Here is a 16,056-nt window from a genome sequence, read left to right on the forward strand (position 1 = left end):
TTTTTGTATAACATTCTTGCATTGTAATGCTTTTAAACAATGCATTGTACAGAGTGGGGCAACATTTGACATATTTTTCTAATGTACTTTTTCAAGAAACCCAGACTTGTAAATGTAGGAAAGGAATTTGAAACCTCATCCCTAGCTATAATATAAACCCAACTTTGTGTGAGTCTATAATCATATTTTCAAGCTCATAATTGAACGTACTATTAGTCCACCTTGTGTAATGCCAGGGTTATCAATACACCCAGTGGAACTTATATTAAACGTGCATTTGATTGAGTTTCAAATTGCAAATAAGACTGAAGTGTTTGTATGCACAATTGAGTCATACATACAGGTGTACCAAATATTGTACATCTATAATAAATATTCCTGTGTGATGTCATCACATCACCCACACATGAATAGCAATAAATACAGACGACCATTCTCAAATTTAAACAGGCTGACGACGATGCAGCGTTACCATGGCAACAGCATCCGGCTCATTCTCCTCTTGGATACACGTCTCTCAGCTGTCCGTGATTGGCCGTTCGCAGCTCAGGTGTCACTGGGGCAACCGAATGATGGAATTTAAAATATATATATATTTTAGCACATGAACTGAAAGGAGAACGGGACAATCTTATTGGCGGTCCGCTCCGTGCTCCTCATTCAGGACCGCAGGCTTCACAAGGCGCCATTGGTCCGCCTTGAGTGCCAATCAAATGGATGAACGAGAGGTGGGTGGGATTATGCTACGGAAAACAGGAGGGGACTTGGTGGTGGGGCGCTTACGCAGAGGTCGTGGGTCTCCGCCCGACACTATGGCGGCTGGCATCCTACCGGAAAGTAACCGGTAGACGCAAACATGCCCGAGACGTCGGATAAGGTTTAATCAGATCTAAATTCGTTGTCAATTTAGCGTTCGTGGCTATTTCCGGGTTCGCTTTTAAACGCGCGCGTGCGCTCATCTGTTCTTTTTTTTTTTTTTTTTTTAGGGGGCGGGGGGCAAGTCCAGGCATTTTACCCCCCTCAGCGTTCTCCATGGAGCAAGTTTGTTTTTTTATGTCAAAGACTGAGCGTAAGCACATGAAAAGCAAAACCGTTTTGGTCCCGTCACCTTCCACGTAACGGGCGCTCGTGTAGCCGTCGGCCCTGCGTTGTTTGTGGTGTAGGGGGGAGGAAGGAATTTCCACAATGAAGCCCGTGCCGGAGCACCGGGTCTTTGTGCTTTGAGTCGAACCGACCGTGCTATTATTGTCAACAACCGACACAAAATGGTGAACGTTGTGATTTTGAGCCGCTTTTCGACTTGAATCCAACGATGCGCGAGTACAAAGTGGTGGTCCTGGGCAGCGGCGGGGTCGGCAAGTCCGCCCTCACGGTCCAGTTCGTCACCGGGACGTTCATTGAGAAGTACGACCCCACCATCGAGGACTTCTACCGCAAGGAGATCGAGGTGGACTCCTCGCCGTCGGTCCTGGAGATCCTGGACACCGCCGGTACCGAGCAGTTCGCCTCAATGCGGGACCTGTACATCAAGAACGGACAGGGCTTCATCCTCGTCTACAGTCTGGTCAACCAGCAGAGCTTTCAGGACATTAAGCCCATGAGAGACCAGATCATAAGAGTCAAAAGGTGGGTGGAATGTTGATGTCCAAGTGTAAAATGCATGCATTAATTAATGTCACATAGAGGCCATCGTGGTGGTGCAGGGGTGGGCCTATAGACACAATACAGTAGGCCTGGAGACACTAAACAACACATGGCTGCTCTATTTTAGTGAACCCTTTAATAACAGCAGAAATCACCAACGTCAACACCCTAAAAATGTTGATACATGAACATATTTGTAGTTTAAACCTTAATAATACTATGCTCCCAAAACATATATAAAAATCATCATCCCACATTAAATAGCATGTGGCCAATTTGATTCTGAATGTGCAAAGACACTGTTATATTTTTTCACCACTTTGCATGATGGCTTTTCTCATAGCTGTTTTGTTAATTTGTGATAAACTACGACTCACGCATTTTTTTTAAACTGCTTACAAGTTTGAGTCAGAACTAAATTACTCCATATTTTTCAATTAGCCTATTTCCAGATTTGTGTTGGAACCTGTTCTGTTATTCACCTACTTGCTGTTTTTGTTCACCATCTTGTGGCATCTTGATGCCAAGGAACTATGTTGAAGTGCATTGAAGAGCTTCATTTAGACAAAAGTAGTGCTTTGAAACTACAGCATTCCCTGAGTAGTGATGAGGGAAATCTGATCATTGTTATATCTAAGACTCCAGCATATCTATTCTCTGTAAGACCCTCAAGATAATGCACATTCAAAAGTACAGCGACAGAAATAGTGCTACAGCTTGATGTCTAGAATCTACACCAGGTTTTTCTACTTTTTCAAGTCGAGACCCAAATAAAAACTATGATTCCTCCCCGGGAGCCACACTAAGTATAATAAATTATGTCTCGCCCTAACTGTGTTCTGCACAGAATGCAATGATAAACAACTCGAGATGTGAATTTACCACAAAGTTGTTTGAGCTGCTTGATGAGTAATAAAATAGCTTACAGCGTTTTACTCTCGACAGTCGGCAACCCTATAAAAATTGATTGATACGCATTAACGTTCCCATGGGGCTAATTACAGGGGGACGTTGGTTTACGACGCCACCAAGACACGATAAGTGTTTTTCATGCAAATATTTACAGTGATTTTTGACTCCATTAGCGTAGGTTAGCAATAGATGGAACATAAAAACAATAAAACACAGAGTAGATTGATCTCCTGTAATGTGCCCTGGAGGGCTAATTATTAGCCTCCAAGTAACTGTACCTTTTCAAATTTTAATTTTCCCCATGAACAATCGACAAAATGTAATCTGGCGGCCATGCCCAATTTGTAGTTTAGTGCTTCACATAACTGATTTGGCGCTGCTAGCTATTGTGGGATTAACCCTCACTCAATGACACATTGACTGGAATAGTCTGGTTTTTGAAAGGGCAGCAAAAAACAGGCAAAGTAGCGACTGTGGAACATCAACGTATGATAAGGTGCATTTGGTTAGTAGTTGTTTTATTTTTCACAGATTTGACCTCGTCTCCTCGGTGAGGTGACGAATGCGCTTGACCATTGAGCAACAAGCTGTGGTTCAACAGGCTGAATGCTTTTACCAATTTGCCAAGCATAATGTGATGAAATTATTCCATAGTTACCCTGGATCCTCAAATTGTTCTGCATTTGGATTACGTCTGAACAATTTTGAAAAATAATCTAACAGTAATCATATTTTGTTTTATTTTTCCCCTCAATATCGCAGTCCTAATTTAATAAGGATTTTTTTCCCCAAGGTCCTCTTCCCATGCACTTTTAAATGAGCAATAAATTGATCTGTGTGACAATAATCAATATCAGATTTTTTTAGAGTTAAACAGATTGGTTTTGTATACGCTACTTTTTAAGCATTTTCTGAGCGCTTGCGCAACAGTGAATGTAGTAATGAGGTCGGTCCGTTTCCTGCCGCTTGCGTTGTTTCCTATATCCTGCGTGTTTATATGCTAATGCATACATGCGCCTTCACACTCCAGCTGCAGCCCGGCTGTCGCGCGATTTCGGGAGAGAGTCTGGTGTTGTTCTCTAATGTCACGGCACAAATGTATTTTCGCATTTCACACGCTACTCCTACGCACGCTTCATTCTGATAGTTGGTGTGCATTTTAAAAAAGCCTAAAGATGAACAAAGACCAGTTTAGAGGGAACATTCTATGGAAAATGTTACTAAATTGTGGTTTGCACGTCCATCTCACTCTTCTGAGGTCTGCGGTTCGAATCTTGGCTCCGGCATTCCTGTGTGGGGGTTTGCATTTCCTCCCTGTCTTTGTGCGGGTTATCCCCTGGAACACGTTCGGTTCGTGGAAGACTCGAAATTGACCCGTGGTGTGAAAAAGTACATAGTTGTTTCTCTCCTCATTTTCAAAAGACCGTATGAATCTTTCGCCTGAGCTCCACCCCTGTCGTCAAGATAACAAATGATATCAGACGTGATGGAATTTACAGTTGGGCATCCAAAAAAGACAGACGAGAGACAAAGCGCTTGTTAGAAATCCACATTGTGTTGTCACTGCGACTTGTCCGCCGCCAAAGCAGAAGCGATCCGTCACAGCTACATTAGCTCAGGTCAGAGGAGTCGCTCTGTCAGCGTCCATCAGCGCCGGCTGTCACGGAGGCTACGGGCGGACATGATTACACCGCGGACCTTTGCGAGCCTGCCGTGGACCGCATCATTCCTCCTGCCAGGGACGAGCGGTGATTGGTGACTTTGCCGGGCATGTAAATAACAGCGCCACGGTCAGAGAGTGACGAGGAAGCACGCTGAGATAAAGCGATCAACCTTGATGTTTACACAGACGTCAAGCTGCAGGGTCTACTAAATATGATGAAAAGTTGGAAAGTCCCTCCATCCATCTACACTTTCATTATCTAAGGGGCAGAAGATGGGTCGAGACATGGGATAAACCCTGTGTTGATAGCCAGTCACTTACAGGGCCATCTACTGGAGTAATTGTGTTCCGGAAGATTAAGAAACCTTCGTCCACTGTCTATCCATCTGTTCACTCTCAGTCATGGCCACTTTTATTGGTTATCTTCAATGAAACTAGCTTGCTGGCTGGAGAAGGAAGCCGGAGGACCTGGAGGAATCCCGACACCTCCCACCACCACCACCACCACGCCCTCTCCCCTTCTAATTCAACTCAACTCACAAACTGCACACAAGAAGCCCCGGGCAGATATTTAAAGCTCCAACCTCACAAATGTGAGGCAGACGTGCTAACCACGAGGCCTGCGAGCTGCTGTATTGGCAAAAATGTGAACGTTGCCAACTGCTGTCCTACCTATAGCATTTAAGCCTTTTTTTGGGGGGGTCATGGTGCTGTGAATTCCAGTAACAATATATTTTTTGCTATTAAGAATGAAGGGGAAAATCTCATTGGTTCACCCTAATGTCTTTGTTGGGCAGAGTCCACGTCATCTGTTAGTAGCATCAAGCATGGAAGGAAATGGGACGGGCCCTTTTTCAAAGACACGGGAGAATCCCAGTTTTCAAATACCACCCTTGATCTTCTCTTGAGTTGTTTCCGAAAGACATAGCTCTGATCTCCACTGAATTGTATCTTCCATGTGCCAAAATCGAGAGGCGCTTGTAATTCTCTGACTCAGACCCTTCCATAAATAGCTATTGTCAAAAATCCCGCCTCGTCTTGTTGGTTTGAGCCCCCAAAAAATGAGAGTCCCGATCCCATCGGCGGCTTGCGGCATCCGTCAGCAAGACGGGCGCGATTTGACGCGTCATGCATTATAGATGAGATGTGTCTGGCAATGGGGCAGTCACAGTAAACCCGTGCGGCCGCCTCGAGGCTCACCAGCTCAAGGCTAACATGTTGTTTACCGTGTCGGAGACGCTGCATTAGCACAACCAACGTTTGGGATTTTACATTTCCATTCCATGTATTTTGTTTGCCATCTGCGAGAAGTCTGTCTAGACAGACGCATGTAGTATCTGCTATTACTGCTCCAGACACAGGGTGGTCGACACCCTTGTAATTTTATTTTCTCCCAAGCCCCCTTGGAGCTTGGATATCTTTGGCAGCCACAGTCTCACACCTCCAGGGAGCACAAGTTTCCTCCTCCGTTATTATGACTATATATAGCCGCCCTCTCCTGTATGCCACATGTCTTTGTGTAGCAACGACGCCCCAGTGAGCCACACAAGTTGAATAAGTGGCTCGATTCTATTAACACAGAAGCAAGCGCCGTGAAATCCGGTGATGGCTATTAATGTTCCCTGATTTTAAGGAAGGATTTTAAGAGTTGGACCAAAAAACACTGCTAGATGCAGTTTAATGGCACTTTTGGGGTTTTAAAGCAAGATCGGTGTGGAAAAAAAAAAAAAAAAATTGAAATTGAATAGAAGTATCTTAAAATGAACTTTAAAATGGTCAAGGAGGCCAAACGATATAGTATGGCCATCCTCTATTTTGTGCAACAATTAGGGAAGATGAGCTGTTGGGGGAACTTGCGATTAATCTTGTGATCCATCCTGTGAGTTCCTCTTTTTCTCACAGGTTTTGAACAGGATAGTTCAGATTAAAGTCCACTTTGGGGTAATGTATTCATGAGTCGATGAAAATGAAATGGACTCTGCTTATTGGAAGCTGCCGTGCCGGAAATTGCACTTTTTAACAGACAGCGCGGTTTGTGTGCCTTTTTCAGGTACGAGAAGGTCCCTGTAATCCTGGTGGGCAATAAGGTGGACCTGGAGAGCGAGCGTGAGGTGTCATCCAGCGAGGGCCAGGCGCTGGCTGAGGAATGGGGCTGTCCCTTCATGGAAACGTCGGCCAAAAGCAAAACCATGGTGGACGAACTGTTCGCCGAGATCGTGCGGCAGATGGACTACGCCGCCCAGCCCGACAAGGACGACCCCTGCTGCTCATCTTGCAATATACAATAGACATCCGGGGGGGGGGGGGGGGGGGGGGGGCAAGGTTGGCGCTTATGGCAGCGACACACAGGCGTGGACTTGGCACACTCACACACATGGGCGCCGCACACACGGCGATTAAACGATTGAACACGATGGATTCGTAAAATCAAAGTGACATTGTTCATGACGTGATAGGATATCGAGAACTTTTAAAAAAAAACATACCCTCGCCTTATGTTGCTCTCCACCTTTTTAGTCATCATCGGCAAAGAATTCCACTGCGGGACCTTCCTTTTTTTTTAATGTTCTTAAGATTTACTTTAATGTTGCATTTACTGTGATAACAAACAGTAACTGATTTTTCGGATGCCTTTGCTGCAAATATGAACAAAGGTTTGGATTTATGTACATTTTGTGCAGTGCTTTTTGGGAGTTTTTTTTTTTTCCTACTCATTGTTGGGCTGAACCAAAGAGGTGACCTGAAAGCATTTTAGCTAGTTTTTTCCAATATTGTAAATGGAGAGAAAAAGCATTTTCGTTTTAACACGGTAACGATAAACCACATCGTCTTCCACAATTGTTTTTTTTTAAATTCTTATCGTCTTAATGAATCAACAGTCAGTGTTTGATAATCCCAACTAGGTACAATTGATTCAGTCATCATTCGGAATTATTTGTCTGCAAAACAATCCAGGAAAAATAGAGTGCACTACCTGGTTTCAATCAGCGGGGGCGTTGTTGATCACACAACTAGTTTTCTGTCTTGAGAAGAACAAGATGGCTTACATCCATGTTGGGCATGTTCTGAACATCCACTGCAGTTATTTTTTTAAATTAATCATTCTGTAAAGAAACATTGGTTCATAATTCTTCAACTGTATTTGTTTTGATTGTAAAAACAGTAGTTCAGAACATTCAGGGCTATCTTATTCCATTTATTGGTTGCAAAAACGGGAGTTCAGTACATCCAATGATTATATTTGCAGATTTATTGGTTGTGGAAAAAAGGAGCTTTAAACATTCAGTGTTACTTTGCATCAATGAAAATGGGATTTCAAAACATTCAGTACTGTTTTTTCTTTTAGTTTGGTTCTGAAAAGAGAAGTTAAAAGCATTCAGTGATCTTTAGATGGTCGCGGAAGGAGCTTTGATGATTCAGTGTTATTTTGTCTCAATCAATTGGTTGCAGGAACTGGAGTTCGAAACTTCCATTTTTTTTCTTCCACGATCAATTGGTCATGAAAAAAAGAAGCTTACAACATTCAGTGTTATTTTTTTTTTATTCATTGGGTGTGAAAACAAGAGTTCAGAACAGTCGCTGATACTTCTTTTTGATTGTGGAAAAAACATTTGACATTGAGAAATGTCATCTTCATTGATTAGTTTAAGCAACAGGGGTCTGGAACCTTCAGTTTTGCCTATTAGTTGGTCTTGAAAAAAACAACAACAACAGGAGTCCACAACATTCAGTGCCATTTTTTCAATAAAATGTCATGGAAATTACTTCATAACATTTACTGTATGATTTTTTTTTTTTTCCTTTAAAAGTTAACTAATGAATTACTTGTGGAAACAGGAGTTCAGAACATTCAGCACAACTGCTTGGGGTGGTTAAAGTCAAGATGCCAACACTTACCTGCATAATTTAGTTCAGAGTATCCATAGTAACGACCATGATGCTAAACATTCAAATAGCGACGTACGCATTTTGGATGCATTTTAATTTACACCAGGAAGCAGACGATTTTTGGTTCCCACCTTGTGTCACCATATTGGTTTTCTATTTTTGTATTTTATTTTTTTATATGTTTCTTCAATCCTCCTCTGATTCTGTTAACATTCGACACTCTGCGTAATAAAAGTGCTCAACACTTGGATTGACAGCTTCTTTAAAAGTCCCAATGATTGTCACACACACATCTGGGTGTGGTGAAATTTGTCCTCTGCATTTAACCCATCCCCATGTGATTTTAATCCATCCCCTGGGGGAGAGGGGAGCAGTGAGCAGCAGCGGTGTCGCGCTCGGGAATCATTTGGTGATCTAACCCCCCAATTCCAACCCTTAACGCTGAGTGCCAAGCAGGGAGGCAATGGGTCCCATTTTTATAGTCTTTGGTATGACCCGGCCGGGGTTTGAACCCACAACCTTCCAGTCTCAGGGCGGACACTCTACCACTAGGCCACTGAGCTGGCTTGTGCAAGGGGATGTGTTTAAGAATTTAATTGTCTGGTATTAACATTTCAAATGCGATCGGGGTTGTGGGGGGGGAACAGCAAGCGACACCTTTGATGCTGCCTTCCTCTGTTTTGTATTGCACAGGTGCTTCCTCATTCCATCTGCTCTTGGCACACTGCTCCCATAATCCCCCTGCGAGACAACATTGACAACTACTATGAAGTGAACGCACACACCTGCTTCCAACACTTCTCTGCCCAATCCTGTGTTACTTCCAGATAAGTACATTGTTTTAGTACAATTTACATTTTTACTATTTTTTTAAATCGGAGATGTAGAGCTGGCAAAAATGCCTCGATTAATCGACAACTAATCGATTATCAAAATTACCATTGATCATTTTAATCACTCAACAAACAGCAATTGGTTAATAAATAGTAATTGAGGAAAATGGATATTGTTTTTCTCCAGCACATCAGGGTTTTATAATAATGATGATAATAGTATCTTTGTGCATTACAGAAATTGTGGTTATAAAATTAAGCATATTTCTGCAACATTTCTATTTTCCAAGTTCCAGCAACTTTTAATGAAGACTAAAAGTATCTTTTGGTAATTATTTTTGTTTTATTTATAGTCAAACAGAGTAGGAGGCACATTGAGGCTGCAGCAGCAGGAAGGAGGTAATTTGTTGTTTTTAGAGGATGACACAATGGGAGCAACACACATATTCCCAATGGATGTTTAAGCTGGCTCTGAATGAGTTTTGGTCATTCCGCTAAAAAGAGACAACGCCGGCCGGGGCTTAAAGGGAACACAAACAATCCAAGCGTAGCAAAAATGGATGCCTTTCTTTCCATTTTCCTGTGTACTTTGTTGACTTGAACTGCGGCCGGCTTAGGGAGACACGCTCTGTTGCTTTGAATAGCCGCCGTCTTTACGTGCTGCAGTGAAAGTACGGTATAATAACTACTGTGCTGCATTCCAACTTTGACAATTATATCCCAGATGAAGCATTGCTGGCCACAATGACTTTTAAACTACTTCTCGTCCTTTCCTCAAAGACTCGAGAGCAAACGAGGGACACGGCCATCACTTTGGGTGTTTTGAATGAGCTTTGTTCTTAATGAGTATTTAATATGCCTTTGAATATTGCTTGCTTTAATTTTAGAGATAAACCACCATGTGTGAATGTCCAAGGTCGATAATAGACCTTGAAAATCTGTTTGACTGAATCTTTTGGATGTTTTACAACATCCAAAGTTAAACACAATCCATTGGGTTGTTTTTGTTTCTCTTCACATGGGAATGAAATGGAAGTGACATTAAAGCTTAACTCAATAACAGCTTTTTGAGTGGGCACCATGCAGTGAAATGAATGAGCTCAATGTCCTTAATTCACCTCATTTTGCTGTTCTTATGAACGCGTGTCTGTAAACAAGGCATGTGCTGCGCCTTCAGGTGCTTCATTTGCTCTAATGAGACAGGCCAGAGGACTGAATGGCTTCGACCGAGGGTCTCGGTGGGCTTCATTACGGACAAGGACCGGTCTGTTGCATCATTTGCAATGATGTATTCAGTAGATTGTTTTAAGTGCAGAGTTGCAGGGTGCTAATGAGAAAATAAATCACACCACAGTCACTGTTTTCTTTTTTAAATATCCTTGTTGTGAAGGCAGGAGTAACTTTCACGGAAGACTTCATGCAGCGATGGAGACACTGAATGAGAAAAGCTAAATTCTGTTTGAACATGTCTCACAGGACCTTCACGACGCAGGTGTGCGAATTAAAAAGCTGCCGACACCTTGTTTCCTTCTCTGAGCTCCCCCAGCGTTCCATCTGTGAAAACGGCACGCTGCGCTTCCTCCAGCTGGGATCCTCCACATCATTTCTTGTCAAAATGACAAGGGAAGTGCCTTAGTCACGACTGAAACTCACTGTTATACAGGGGGCATCAGCATTTTTGAAATTGAGAACTACTTTTCGCTACTGATTAATGCGAAGTCTACCCGTTTGGTACTTGTGAAATTTATTAGACCTGTGAAAATACGGAGCATGTTAATGAAACGTTATATTCAGCAGTTTAACAAACTTTTGTACCAATAAATATCCATCTCACACTTAAAGTGTAAGGCAAGTCAAACATTGACTAAGTTTGTCTGTAATTTTTTAAATGTATGAACATTGAAAAATCAAAACATTCTACACACTGTCCCTTTAAGGTTGGCCCCCTTTTTGTTGGCAGCCAAACATTTGTCTTCTCAGATACAGCGCCCGCTAGAGTGCGTCAGCGCACCACACATCTGGAAATCGTTTGCCTTTCGTTATTATTAAGTATTTCCTGTTAGCATTTCTTAAAGAATGCGTTACCGTTAATTAGATCCTACGGTGCAAATACGTACAAATTCCCGTTACAACGCCAATGCGTCGTAAAACGAGAATCCTCTGCGTCGCGCACGCTGTACGCATGCGCAAAGAAGCCACCACCTCTCTTGCTGAGCCAGCTCAGCTGACGCCAGGCAAGCAGTCGCGGCGCATCAGCAACATCTCGGCGGAAGGTGATGGCAGACTCTGGAAGTCCCGAAGATCAGGTAGCGGTGATCGGCAACACCGACATCACGCCCACTGAGTCGGAGAACAACATCATCAACACGGTAGTACTATTTTTTTGCTTCAACGTGACGTTGAATTCTAAGTTGTCGTTGTTGTTAGCCTACTAGCTAGGCTAGCAGGGGGGTGGGGGGGCTTTCGAACGCCATTATTGACATTTCTGAGTTGAGGCAAAGCTTTTGGAGTTTTACCAAACTTTTGAAGCTATTGCACCTATGTGCACTGGTAAACGTAAAATAATATGTCGCTTTCGACAGGTTGTTCTACTGCAAACTTCACTCATGAAGCTAGCTTGCTAAGTACAGTGGCTTCTACACTCGCAGTTGGCAGTTTTCCTTCTGGTTCTTCTGTAAATTCAGTGTTCTGTAGTCTATGGTTTCATTATTTGTTCAAGAATTTGTAATGCTGCCATACGGGCTTGAAAGAGGAAGTCTCGTGACTTGCTAAATATTGTCTCGACTTGGCACCTTTGGCATCAGGGTGTCAAATGGTCGCGCCTGCCTCACAGTCAGAGGTTCCGGTTTGGAGTTTGTGGAGTTTCTTCAGGTACCCCAACTTCCTCCAACGTTAACACCCCCGACAATGATTATAAGCCGTGGATGCTGGACTTGAACTTCTGTGTCCGCCATACCTTATTGTTTGATGGTTCAGTACGTTTGACACTGAGTGTATTGTATGCTGTCAGATGGTGGAAAAGGAAACATTGCTCTTCAAGAAGCTGGAGATCAATGTGGCGGAGGCTGAGAAGAGAACGGGCAAGAACACGGTCAACATGCAGGAAACCTATACCGTCTACCTCGTAGAAACAAGGTAGGGCAAACTGGCCGCCCCCTAAGATGGGGAAAAAATAAGGAGAATTTGCGACTTCATTCATATTCCTTCAACACAATGTTAATCAGAATATCGTGGTTGTGAAATGTCCTTTTGCACTAATTCAGCAAAATCGTCACAATGTGTGCAGACCATCTGAAACAGTTCCCAACGTTTCTCCACCCACCACACCTGACACGCTGTGGAGACGCTACAGTGAGTTTGAGCTACTCCGGACGTACCTGTTGGTCGCCTACCCGTACATCATCATCCCTCCACTCCCAGAGAAAAGGGTGAATAGCAACAGAAATGCGCACTTGTTCTTTTTTGTCTATTAATGCACAGTTCTTTCATCTTTAGGCGGAGTTTGTGTGGCACAAGCTGTCAGCTGACAACCTCGACCCTGACTTTGTCGAGCGGAGGAGAGTCGGCCTGGAAAACTTCCTTCTGCGCGTGATGTCACATCCTGTCCTCTGTAAAGACAAGATAGTTTTCCTTTTCCTTACTGAGGTTTGTACCACTCGGACCTTTATTTTCATACACCGCACATTTCATGTTTTGAAAGGAAATACATAGCTGAAAATGCTTCCATTTTGGGCAACCTGGATCTTTGCTGGACCACAAATGTCAACTGAAAAACTCTCACCATTTGTATTCAGGAGAAAGGGTGGAGGGATGCTGTTTTGGAGACAGGTTTCCAAGACAAGGTATTGTCTTTCTGTTCAGTCGTGCTGGGTCCCACGCTCAGTTGCATCATAATTAGAGAATCATTAGGAGACCAGGACAAATTCATGAAACACATAAATCTGTATGATATGAGTTTAAGTTAACGAAGCTTTAACTTTTCCTAGATATTCTATTTCCTAGATACTCATTTAGATGCACCCGTGTGACAAAATTCTACTTGAGCTGTTCTGGGAATAATGTCCAAAAGCAAATTGAAAATGATCTCTTTTTGTAGGCGGACTCCAGACTGAAGTCGCTGAGTGCCATGTTCAGAGTCAAGAGCCCTGACAAGTCGGTGTCATTTTCTTCAGTGTTTTATTTTTGTTTACGTCCGTATTGCGGCATTAAAAACCAGAGATGCTGAGTTGGATTTTCTCTTGCATTTCCCAGGCGCTTTACAGCACTCAAACAGTATAGCGATGAATTGAACACGGCCATCTCTCAACTTCTCAGGGTGAGAGCGGTGAGTATTTGCACGTGTAGGTACACAAAACGCACATTCCGCTAACACTATTCTAAACTGTTGACGGAGTTAGAAATTGCGATTACCTGTCTTCAGGGTATTTTGTTTTTCTGCTCTCCATGGTAGTTATCTGTGTTTCTTGCAGAGAGTAGCAGACAGACTGTATGGCGTCTACAAAGTCCATGGAAATTATGGACGAGTCTTCAGGTGAGTGCCATGCATTATTTGTTAGCGCCACCAAGGGGCGCCACACTAACGTTCTAAATATGCTGGTTAACAGCAGTGAATGATGTGCTCCACAAGATGCCATGTTGCTGTCATTTGACTTGACAATTAACAGCAGGCAGGTTGTGATTGTGTACCGTTCTCGCTGTTGTCCATCCAGTGAATGGAGCGCCATCGAGAAAGAGATGGGAGATGGACTACAGAGTGCCGGTCACCACATGGACACGTGAGTACCAACTGACATTCAGCCATTCATTTTTCTAAAGCACTTGGCTGGTGATCTTGTGCTTAAACTGGGTATATTTTCGGTTGTTACATTTTCTCTGTGTATGGCCAGGTATGCTGCCTCAATAGACGACATTTTAGAGGAAGAAGAGCACTATGCTGACCAGCTGAAGGAATATCTCTTCTACACTGAGGCTGTGCGGTAAGTTTTCAATTTTTTTTTAAAGATTATCTAATCGTGATATTTTCCCTCAATATTGAAATGTTTTCATCCAATCAACTTGACTGCATTGTGCTGACGATTTGAATTTGAGGAATCGTTGCCACTTCCTTCATTATGTCGCTGTTCTGTATTCTATGTATGCTCAGGTCGGTGTGTCGGAAACATGAGCTGATCCAATATGAGTTAGAAGTGGCAGCTCAGGATCTGGCCTCCAAGAAGCAGCAGAGAGAAGAGCTTGCCACCGGGGTGGGTAATTCGTGGATGAGACCGTTTCAGCATCTGGAGCTAACCCATTTCTTTGCTTGACTTGCATGCTGTGTGTGTTTTTATGTGTAGATGGTGCGTGTCTTCTCCCTGAAGGGGATGACCAGTAAGCTGTTTGGCCAGGAGAGCCAGGAGCAGAGGGAGAGCAGACTGGCGGCCTTGGAGCAGAGCATCCAGGAGGGAGAGCAGATGCTCAAGGAGAAAAACGCAGAGTGCCAGTGAGCTCATATCCTCCACATTGTTTGCTCGGCGTTATCTTTAGTGGTTGTCCGTGGGAAAAAAAAGTGATCCGGGGCCTTCTATTATTGAGAGCTGGCATCTGTCGTTCTTTACAGAGAGTTTGTGCAAACAGCCTGGGAAGACATTGAGCGTTTTAAGGAGCAGAAGGACAGAGATCTACGCGAGGCACTCATCAGCTATGCTATTATGCAAATTAGCATGTGTAAGAAGGTAGGTTTGGTGGGACACTACAGCAGGTACGCCAGCACAATCTAGTGAGAATCAATTCAGGAGCTTTTCTGTAGGCAGAGATGTATCATTTTGTTCCTCGCATACGCTGGTGCATTTTAGTAGGTTTGTTTATTTGGGAAAAAGGTATTGGAGGGAAGGCCACTATTTGAAGAAATGCAATCAAATTTAAAATTCTACCTTTATGAAAATCTTATTGTTCCATTTAGCTAATGGTTATCCTATGAAAGTGAATGAGCTCACCTCTGAACTGAGTTAGTTAGAGTTACTAGCTTTTTGTTTTTGCTTGAGGGGTATATTTATTAAGTTTTTGTCGTAATTTTGATGTGCCGCAGGGTATCCAGGTCTGGTCCAATGCCAAGGAGTGTTTCAACAAAATGTGAGCCACTTTCCAGCCAATCAGCACCCCAGCCAAAAATCAATACCTCAAACTTTGGTACCACTCTGGTCAGTTGATGTCTGGCTAGTCTGTTGGAGATAAACTCTCATTGTGAATCATTTGGTCCAATCCTCCGCGCTCCAAATCCAGGTTTGTCAACAACTTCTCTCAGCATGATGTGGAAGAATTTCATCCACTGAGAAAGTACATGTGACGCTCAAGACTGAAGTACGTTCCATTTGGGGTTTTTCCTGGTCCAAATCAGGGGTGGGGAACCAACAGCTCATGGGCTATATGCGACCTGCGAGAGAGCATTTGATCTGACGTAAACTTCTCAAATCAAATAAAGCCTCAAAATAATTGAAGTGGGCTTGGGGGGAATCGTGTTCCCTACCCCTGATCGAAATAAACTGCAATTCATTGTGTCAAATACATAAGCTTGATAAGAAATGTTTCATTACTCAGCCAAAGCCTTTAAAGTTTTGACATGTTCTGATAAGGAGTAAATAATTAATTTAGAGTAATTTATTACGACATGTTCTAATGTGCAAATAAATCGCAGAGAGTGAGAGGTCCTGTTTGGTGTGTTGTATACTTTTTTTTTTGAATGACTGAAACTTGCCACGCCTACCAATTGTCCCATCAAGCAGGTTACCAAAGCATGCATGCGCTGTACATGTTGGCCTTTAACAATCAATTGAAGACATCACAAAAACTGCACACAAAAAAATCTGATCAAATTGTGGATCAGAAACATACTGTTAAAGCTTTCTGTTGTTCATTTGTTTTTTACCGAAATTGGTTTGTTTCTTGGGAGATCATTTTTGTATGTTATTGTAATCATTGTGGTAAAACACTAATAATAAACATTTCTGTAAAAAACGTGTTCTATGTTTTCTATTCAGACTATTGCTTATAAGGAAGATGGTGTTTTAGGAAATAATAAACTTAATGAGTTCCTGTTATGCATCTGTAAGAATGATTTCGTTGAACGTATAAAATAAATGT

At 42.9% G+C, this 16,056-nt stretch overlaps 2 protein-coding genes across 3 annotated transcripts; both read left to right on the plus strand.

Moving 5' to 3' along the window:
- Positions 1-777: 777 nt before the first annotated feature.
- LOC119115582 (ras-related protein Rap-2a) lies at positions 778-8,357 on the plus strand. 2 transcript variants are annotated; one of them, XR_005096167.1, is made up of 3 exons: positions 778-1,626; positions 6,270-7,949; positions 8,103-8,357. XR_005096167.1 is itself a non-coding variant. In XM_037240222.1 (2 exons), the coding sequence occupies exons 1-2, from the start codon at positions 1,313-1,315 to the stop codon at positions 6,505-6,507; spliced, it is 552 nt and encodes a 183-aa protein (XP_037096117.1). In that variant the 5' UTR covers positions 778-1,312; the 3' UTR covers positions 6,508-8,357. The 2 variants fall into 2 exon arrangements, 1 of the variants encoding a protein (XP_037096117.1); XM_037240222.1 differs by having other exon boundaries at positions 6,270-8,357.
- Positions 8,358-11,137: 2,780 nt separating this feature from the next.
- snx4 (sorting nexin 4) lies at positions 11,138-15,930 on the plus strand. Its single transcript, XM_037240214.1, has 14 exons — positions 11,138-11,309; positions 11,951-12,075; positions 12,227-12,368; positions 12,436-12,585; positions 12,735-12,782; positions 13,037-13,092; positions 13,192-13,264; positions 13,410-13,471; positions 13,650-13,715; positions 13,827-13,916; positions 14,084-14,183; positions 14,274-14,419; positions 14,537-14,651; positions 15,005-15,930. Exons 1-14 carry the CDS (start codon positions 11,217-11,219, stop codon positions 15,050-15,052), a joined length of 1,314 nt encoding a protein of 437 aa, XP_037096109.1. The 5' UTR covers positions 11,138-11,216; the 3' UTR covers positions 15,053-15,930.
- Positions 15,931-16,056: the final 126 nt, after the last annotated feature.

This window comes from Syngnathus acus, chromosome 21 (assembly GCF_901709675.1).
Source record: "Syngnathus acus chromosome 21, fSynAcu1.2, whole genome shotgun sequence".
Lineage (NCBI taxonomy): Eukaryota > Metazoa > Chordata > Actinopteri > Syngnathiformes > Syngnathidae > Syngnathus > Syngnathus acus.